General features: G+C 42.1%; 1 protein-coding gene across 1 annotated transcript in view; it reads left to right on the forward strand.

Moving 5' to 3' along the window:
- LOC123669985 (uncharacterized protein KIAA0930 homolog) overlaps positions 1-9,036 on the forward strand; it is a 58,558-nt gene extending 49,522 nt beyond the window's left edge. The window contains exons 6-10 of the mRNA XM_045603490.1: positions 1,674-1,799; positions 3,501-3,629; positions 6,280-6,430; positions 7,979-8,128; positions 8,371-9,036. Coding sequence (XP_045459446.1) covers positions 1,674-1,799; positions 3,501-3,629; positions 6,280-6,430; positions 7,979-8,128; positions 8,371-8,411 — 597 coding nt within the window. The 3' untranslated portion in view covers positions 8,412-9,036. The remainder of the gene's footprint in view (positions 1-1,673; positions 1,800-3,500; positions 3,630-6,279; positions 6,431-7,978; positions 8,129-8,370) is intronic.
- Positions 9,037-9,409: the final 373 nt, after the last annotated feature.

Genomic DNA, 9,409 nt, shown 5'->3' on the forward strand with positions numbered 1-9,409 from the left:
TGTGTGAAAAGTTTGTATGGGGCTATAGAATTTTTATGGTCTCACTCGGAGATGAATATATTATCTTTCATTTGAAACCAAGATATCCTCTCAGGGTGACTCCTAATTAATTAAAATGGTACGTGAAAAACACTGATATTTGTAGAAAAATGTGATAGCGTCCTTAATAATATTCGTGCCTAATTTGAAGTAAATCCATGCGGTACGACAAAAAATTCTAAAAACTATATTTTTGGCTTCGGTATCGATTGTAGATCACACCCCAAGTATTCTTTTAAAAAAATATTCAATGTTCAGTTTTGACTTTCCTACCATTTTATTATATGTATAGATTTGTTTCAATTATAATTTTGTTTGCTTGCAAATGAAAAAACAAAAAAACGCACTACGGTTTTTGCGAGGGTTTTCCTCGATTTCTCTGGGATTCCATCATCAGCTCCAGGACTTGGGATATCTCTATAAATATATATATATATATATATATATATATATATATATATATACGGTCGAATTGAGTAATCTCCTCCTTTTTTGAAATCGGTTAAAATCAATTTATCTGGTTATATCGATTGATATAATAATAATTGTGATCTTATACGATCTATACAAGAAGTTCGTTTCCAGCGTGGCACTTGAAATTGTATTTTGGCGGATGTCTGTGTATTTTTTGTATATTCATACGAAATTAACCCAATTTAAGATTGAGGAGATATGTTGCCAGGGTTTGATATCTGACGTCGATGTACCCAACGGAACGGATCGGAGTGAATGAATAGGTGTTATGAAAGTGTGAATGACTGTTATATCTGTATATACTGTTTTAATCGACTTTCGACTTCGACGAATAACATAAATAAAAATCTCTAGGTATTTAAAAGTTGTGAATTTGATTTTAATTTTATTTTAAACTCGTAAAAATTGATGATTGCAATAACTTATAAACTATAAAAAATTACTTTGTAGATTTTCTTTTTGTGACAGAGTACAAAGACTATTACAAAAAGTAAGTAATTTATGAATATTTAAATAAAAACCAACGATAAATAATTTATAAATATTTGCGTATTAAATCTTGTCGCGAAATTTTAGTACCTACTCATATTTACTTAGTTGATAGTAAAAGTTTTACAGAAAAAGTTTATTTTATTCACAAAGAATAAAATGTAGCGCATTCAAAATAAAAGCTTGTTTTTAAAAAGTTTTATATTTTAATTTATTTCTTACTTTTTAGCTATCGCTGGACAGGTTTCTCAGTCTGGTATTCTCATTTGATACCCCTAATGTAGGAAAGCATAAAAAACTTAGTCAACCATCTTAAGAAGTCTGCCATATTGGATTTAGAGTAACGTCACTTTACGCATCAAGTTATTCTCTGCAAGCTGCATAATGCATTTGATACCCACATTGTAAGCCATTTTGGATTTAAAATGACGTCACATAGCTATGTGTATGTAGTCGAACAAAAAGACATTTTTTTTCGATTACCCTTGTTGATGATGTTTGCATTTTTTAACTGACTTCAGAAAAGGAGGAGGTTACTCAATTCGACCGTATATATATTTTTTATTACTTGTTGTTATGTACTTGTGTAAACAATTATTATGGATGTTAGAATATCACGAGTGATATGTTTAAAAAAAAAGTTGCTAATCTGACGTGTTTGTGTGCATCAGCAATCGTCGCTGTCGACGAAGGTGGCGCAGCGCATGTCGTTCGGTCTGCTGGGCCGCGGCGCGGGTTCGGCGGCGCGCTGCGAGTTCGTTCGCATGAAGGGCCCGGGCGGGAAGGGACACGCCGAGGTACGTCGCACCGAGCACTATCATACATACACACGGTGCCGTGTTTGAAACGTCGCTGTCTTACACATATTACTTGTGAGAGCTCTTGGACCCTTTAATCGGATCCTGTTAAAAATCCGTTCACAGTGAAAGTCTAACTGTAAACTACCTCCCTGCCAAATTTCATCATTATACGACCAACGATTTATGAAAATATTCTTCAAACGTTTTTTCCACTCTATATTTAATGATAATTTTATTGATTTGTAATCATTATTGATCACATTTGTTATACAAGCAATCTCAATTTAAAAAGATAAATGAATCGTTATTGACAGGTACATGACATATTCACATATGGTGAAATAAGTAATATCGTATGTAGATTATAATCACAATATATAGGTTCAGTGTCAATGGTAAATATCATAGATATCGTAGGCTCTTATATCTCGGTGCATTTGTCAGGGTTTTTATGATGTTTATGAGATTATTTTCATAGGATTTTTTTCATTATGATTCGGTCAACACGTAACGTTTGCTCGTGATAACTTTGCCGTAGATCGACTTGTTGGCGCATCACTTACAACTGGTTAATGTGCTCGATGATGTGGGTTCGATCCCCGTACACGGAAAGATGTCTTGGCCCATAGAGATCAAATGAAATGAATTGTTTGCCGAGCAAGATGCCAGTGCCTAGCAGTGGGATGATACAAGCTGAATCAATGAATTACAGATGTTTGTTGTGGTCTTGGTGGTTCTTTGTGTTGTGTGTATGTTTGTTAGTGTGAGGCTTTTATTGTAGACTGCACGGAAATAGTTGGGCTTTTACCAACGCCTTCACGTCTTTTTGTGTTTTAGATATAGTACAGTACGGTAATAACGATAACTGCGTAACTGCGATAACGATAACTATCGACGTAAACGAACATTCGAATGTCATTCACAGCTGTTTGTTTGTATGTGCATGAATCAGGTTCGTGAAATGCAATCGATCTAAATATTACAATCACAATGTGCGGATTGCCACAAACACATGTCAATTTTTATCAGTTGAAGTGGCATAGGCGACAAGACTAAATATTGTCTGTTTTTATTCTAGATTGAGTAGTACCTAGTAGAAGTAGAAGTTTATTTGGTAACGAAACAAAATGTATCCACTTCTAAATTCTTATAATAGACTAATCGGGTAAATAAATCATTGTTAGTCTTATCTACAAAAGCGTTTGTATAATTGTATGTACACTAGTCTGAACATTCTGCTAACGTTCTAACAGAAATCTCCCATCTTTATATATCATACTTCAGAGCATTAGACACGTGCAAAAGGCACCTCTATTCTTAGTATTTTAGGGGAAACATTCCAACGTCTCACGCTTCAAACTCAACACCCCCCAGTAGAAATTCCTCTTATGTCATTAGACCATAGACACAATACACAAGCACAAACGCCCAAACCACAGCAAACGTCCGTATGTCTAGTCTTTGTGGGTCTCCCCACCGTGCCTCGAAAAGCACGTTAAGCTGTCGATCCCAGTTGTATTATGCACACCTGATAGCGATCGTTAGTTCTCTCCTCCAAACTGCATTGGGGCAGCGAGGTGGATCAAGCTCTGATTCTTCTCCTGCATGGGGAAAGAGGCCTATGCCCAGCGGTGGGATATTCCAGGCTGAAGCGTTACCATACATATAGTGGTCTAGAGTGTAGCGCATATGTCGCAGGTGGCGGTGTCGCGGCCGCGCTCGCACGGCGCGCACACGCCCAGCTCGGAGCCCGGGCTCGCGGCCGCCGAGCTGTGGGACAGCGACTGCGAGGACGACGTCGACGAGCTCTTCCTCTATCGCCACCAGGTGCGCCCCAGAGGAACTGGTGCTTTGTGTAGTGCAACGGGCATGCCCAACTGAGAGCCCGTGGATGTAGTGTAATATTCATAATTAATAATAAAAACATCACCAACCATCGCTCTGCTATGATTAGGTGACAGTGCTGCCGCAAACTATGACTGAGGATTATTATTGCGTCCTTGAGTAACAGGTAACCGCAACTATCAAAATCAAAATCAAAAATGACTTTATTCAAATAGGCTCCAAGAGCACTTTCGAATCGTCATCTTACAAATCAAAACTTTAAAAATAAATTATTATTTTTGTAGAAGTGAAGCTACCACCGATTCGGAATGTAGATCCTGCAGAGAAGAATCGGCAAGAAACTCCGCAGTTACTCTTTTGAAAATAATATATAAACTGTGTTTTAGTACAAAATTAGAAACATGTTGCATGAAATACTATAACAGGACTTCATCATTACAGCCTATACAGTCCACTGCTGGACATAGGCCTCCATAAGTTTACGCCAAAAATAACGTGAACTCATGTGTTTTGCCCATAGTCACCACGCTGGGCAGGCGGGTTGGTGACCGCAGTACTGGCTTTGTCGCACCGAAGACGCTGCTGCCCCTCTTCGGCCTGTGTATTTCAAAGCCAGCAGTTGGATGGTTATCCCGCCATCGGTCGGCTTCTTAAGTTCCAAGGTGGTTGTGGAACCTTGTTATCCCTTAGTCGCCTCTTACGACACCCACGGGAAGAGAGGGAGTGGCTAAATTCTTTAGTGCCGTAGCCACACAGCACGACTATAACAGGACTTATAGGCCTTTTTTAACTGCTTTCAATCCGAAATTTAAATTAGATTTTATAAATATTAATTAGTGATCTTAAAGAATTATAAAGCGATCTCACTTCTGAGCCACGTCTATAAGCTGTTTTCGAGGTTCGTTACGAATAGTCTCAGTCAGTTGACAGCATGAAATTTACTGCTAAAAGGTCACAGCTAAATAATATTGTTTTACAGCAACGTTGTGTTCCTACTGGTGAGTAAGGTGACTATAGCTCCTGGGGCAGATTGGGGCTAGGCTCGAAAACGCGCTTGCGATGCTTCTAGTGTTGCAGGCGTTTATAAGCTACAGGAAATAATAATGCACGTGTTTCCTTACGTTACGGTTTTAATCACTGAGTAATATAATTTGAATAATTTAATAAGTAATTTAATCGAAACTTAGATAAGGAAAAGGGATAAAAAATCTTAATATTTTTTAAATAAATTAGAGACTTGGAAATTCAGTATGTAATGTTAGGTACAATGTCACCAAGCGACTAGCTCTTAGCAATTAAAAAAAACAAAGCCAAGAGGCATTGTTACCTAACTTCATAAGATAATATAAATTAAGTTCCAATCTTTCACCTCACTATAAGAATTTACCGAATAAAGAAAATAAAAGAAAAATTAGGAGCAAGTTTGATTAATAGGCTTAAAAATTTTGAATAGTAATTTGTTCGTCTAAATTTATTGAATGTGTTATTAAATTTTCAGTCGACTTTAAAGCGGCGGACTTTTTGATTTATTTTATCAGACATATCTTTATCTGTATACTTATTTTTATTTATTACGTTGCGTTTTTGCGTTTTATTTTGTTGATTCTGAAGAAAATGATTTATTAAAAAATTTCGATAATCAACTCATTAAGATACTAACGGAGTTTAAATAAAATTCTTCATGTCCTTATCTAAGAGTTAAATTTATATAACATTAGTCGTTGTTTATCAGATTTTATCATTAATTAATCGTAGAAGAAAGTCTTGTTACAATTAATTATGATACAGTTGATTCTTTCATGTGCGCTTCTAACGCCATCTATGTTGTGACGGAAGAATATAGACGCCTCCTGTGTGTAAAGTCGGAACTTAGTATTTGTAACGCATATTAATATTGTAAATTAAAGAATGTGTATGTTTAATATAACTTCTTATTAGCTTATTATTAATGCTATATTACATTAATTAGAAAATTAACTATCAAAATGCGTACGAGGCCTTAATATCACGTAGAAAGTTTTTTTACCACTGAGGTGTCAAAGAAGCTTGGGGGTACGACCCATTTGATGGTAAGCGGCTACTGTTTATTATGGATGCCTGCAAAACCAGAAGCATCACAAGTGCGTAGTTGTATCACCCCTTACCTCGTTCAGGAGTTCTGTTTACTTTACTTACCACAGGACACAATATTTTTGAAAGTAGTATTATTTGTTATGTACGATTTTATTTTTGTGTACCCACACATTAGGAATTCTAAACATTTTTGAATATCATATCAATAATTGACCGCTCCAGCTCCCACTGACTGACCGTGTCGGACTGACACGGTCAGTCGGAGACGCGGGTTCGAATCCCGCTGGAGCGGTCAATTTTTGATATGATATTCAAAAATGTTTAGTATTATTTGTTTGCGTTCTTCTGTAAAGTTGAGGTACTACCCCAGTGGGATTAGTTTAAAATTCCGAGCAGAATAGGTATCTCTGCCGTGTCCTGCCTCAGTAACAGACTCCTAAAGCTTTAATTCTAAAGCGACGGTGACATCAAAACGTTACGGATTCCCGGATCCAAATAAGTAACCGTCCGGTGAGGCTGCAGCTCGCAGCCAGTGCGCTAACCCCGCGGCCCCTTGCAGCGGCGCCTGAGCGACCCGAGCGCCAACATCGCGACGTTCGTGCGCGGCGGCTGGCGCGCGCGCGAGCGCGACGACACCAGCCGCTCGGAGGGCGGCGCGCTGGACGCGCTGGGCGGCCTGGCCGAGGTGGAGGCGGGCGACCTGCGCGACGGTGAGCCCGCCCCGCCCCGCTGTCTGACTCCTAATACCATGTCATCGTCTTCATTTCTTCATTGCGTACAGTTGGCTGTAGTCACATTAGTGAATCACAATTTATCGTACGCCATTGTAGATAATAATATCTTATTTTGATTTCGTATCTTCGTTGGGAAGTGATATTGAAAAAAGTTGAGTTGTTTATCGATCAAAACAAAAAATATTAGTTTTATTAGAGAGTTCCATTTGTAAAATTATTTACTTAAGTGATTATTTTCATTATCAGTTTCAATCTCTGCTTTTAGATAAATTCATCAATGTTATAGTTTCATACGAATATCACGGTAGCACAGTAGTCACACGACATGCTTCCATTCACTAGTTGTCGTATCGTGATCGCTTCCGCTCGACTCGAGAACTGCGTCAACGCACGTTCCGAGTGGACACCGAGGGCGGGCGTCGGTGTGAACGCGTCTCGCGCCCGCCCTCGGTGCGCGGCCCGTCGCCCGCAGGAAGCCCGCTAGCCCGGACACTCCTCGCCGCGGCGCCCCGCCCGCCCCGACACGCGCAGTAACCGAGTGGTGTGCGTCCGTAGGGCGGCGGGCTTCCTCGGAGCGCTGGCGCTGCTGCGCGCGCGCGCCGCCCGCCGCGGACATGCGCGACGTGTACCGCCGCGCGCCGCCCGCCCTGTCGCCCGCCTGCCTGGCCACCGTGTCGCGCCGCGTGCCGCGTCCCGCCCGCCCCGCGGCCACGCCGCCGCCCCTGCGCCCGCTGCGCCCCGCGCGCACGCGACGGGCCGCCCCCGGCCCCCCCGGCCCCGCGCCCGACCCCGAGTGCGAGCTCGCGTGCGACGCGTGCGAGGCGGGCTGCCTGGCGGGCGAAGTGCCGAGTCCGCGCGCGCCCCCGCCCCCCGGCCTGGCCGAGCGGCTCGCCGGCGTCACGGTGCGCGGCGAGGAGGAGCTCCCGTGCGAGCTGGCGGCGGGCGGGGCGGTGGCGGGGGCGGGCGGGGCGGTGGCGGGGGCGGGCGCGTGGAGCGCGGGCGCGCGCGCGTACGTGACGCTGCCGCGGCGGCGCGGCGCGGCGGCCGAGCTGTTCCGCAACGCGCCGCTGCCGCCGCGCCGCACCACGCCCGACGGGACCGACATCTACTACTGGTGCGACGTGCCGCGCCGCAGGCTCGCGGGTAGGCGCACTGACCGCGCCCAGCGCGGCCTAGCGCAGCGTAGCACAGCGTAGCGCAGTGTAGCGCAGCGTGTCCGGCGATAGCGCCGCCTCATTGTATTTTTTTTTTAATAACAATTACCTTCGCTCATGAACATCTTCGAAATAAGAGAAGTCGCGGATACGTTGCCGGACTTTAAGAAAAAGATGTCGACGCTTGAAATCCCCTAAATTATAGAGCTCAGGGAAAACCTCAGCGGGAAGGTCATTCCACAGTTGCATATACGCCGAAAAAATGCACGTAAAGTTCGCACCTTAATTGCAAACCAAGCATCCAAGTGGCGTGGATGAAACTCATTAGTTAGCCCGTCGGCGGTGTGTGTATCTGGCCGTGTGTCCGCAGAGCTGGACGACGGCGCCTACAACCCGCTGTGGGCGATGCGCGGCTTCACGCAGACCTTCCACCTGTGGAAGGAGGGCCGGCGCGCGCAGTCCGCGCCGCTCAACGCCTTCCTCACCTACGTCACGCTGCCCTGGTGGAGCATCGCCAAGGGTGAGTGGGGGGGGGCACTAAGCGATATCCTTCTCTTACTGTCGAGTTCAAATTAGATCAATGATAATATATCCCTGAAGCGTTTGAACCTATGTATCTTACAAACTAAATTATTAAACTGTTCATGGTACTTGGACACGCCTTACTTTCAACATTTACTAAAAAAACTTTCCCAACGAATTTAAATGAATCAAAGTGAACTTGTCAAGAAATGTTCTATAAGATCCTTTTTCACGTTTCAGACATCTTGGACCACCGCGAGGAACCCATCCTCACATTCTGAGGCGAACACCCCTCGCCCCCAGCCTTGCCTGCACGGGAGGTCAATCCGCCAGTCCTCCGATCTCATACCATTAAATATGAAGAGACCTCAACAAAAGTGCATCCGTTTGTAACGAATATTAAGATTATTTAAGATAATTAAGTAGAATTATTTAAGATATTTAAGTTAATTCTTAACGGTACGACAACTATCCAGCTGTGAGCACAAGGCTCCTGGAGAAATATTTTTATGTCAACAATATTTTTCTAAGAAACGTTGTTGGTGTTTAAAATTGAATTTCAACGAGACAAAAAAAAATGAATCTAGTCAATACTTTAAAATCTAGTTTCTATATTCAGTAAACGAGCCGTTTTATGAACATGACAAGTTCGAAATTTAACAGTTTAACTTTTGTTAGACATTTTCGTTCGAATGAACGAACGAACGAGAACGAACGAATGGTTTCGTCCGCTCGATCGAATACGCGTAACCAATCGTTTTCTGAATATAAGAATCTAGCCTAAATAGCAATTTTTCTCAAAATTTAATTGTATTTAAAAATCCTCAGATTAACAAATGATATTTTTAGTAATAACGTAATGACGATGTACAAGATATTGTATACAGAAAAAACAATTGAAATAACCATGTATATTTCTTAGTTATAAATGCTTCTATCACAGAAACAGTCAGGGCCTGTTCCACCAGTTATGGATAAAGGTTATCTCACACATAAGTTACGACTAAACTTTAACAGCAGGAGACAGAATAGACCATTAGGACCTGTCTCGCCTCAAAAAATAAAGTATATATATAAGTATTAGATACATATTTGCGAATAGAAATATCTCATAAATACAGTGACATTCGATGGTGGAAAAATAATATCAAAAACTTTTATCTTTTGGATATTGTCATCCGTCAAATAGCGTTATCCACAACTAATGAAACAGGCCCTTAGTTTAGTTTATTTAAGCGACTGTACCTCAAAACTTATTGGAAAAGGCTTAACGGTTCCT

Source organism: Melitaea cinxia, chromosome 4, assembly GCF_905220565.1.
Source record: "Melitaea cinxia chromosome 4, ilMelCinx1.1, whole genome shotgun sequence".
Taxonomy (NCBI): domain Eukaryota; kingdom Metazoa; phylum Arthropoda; class Insecta; order Lepidoptera; family Nymphalidae; genus Melitaea; species Melitaea cinxia.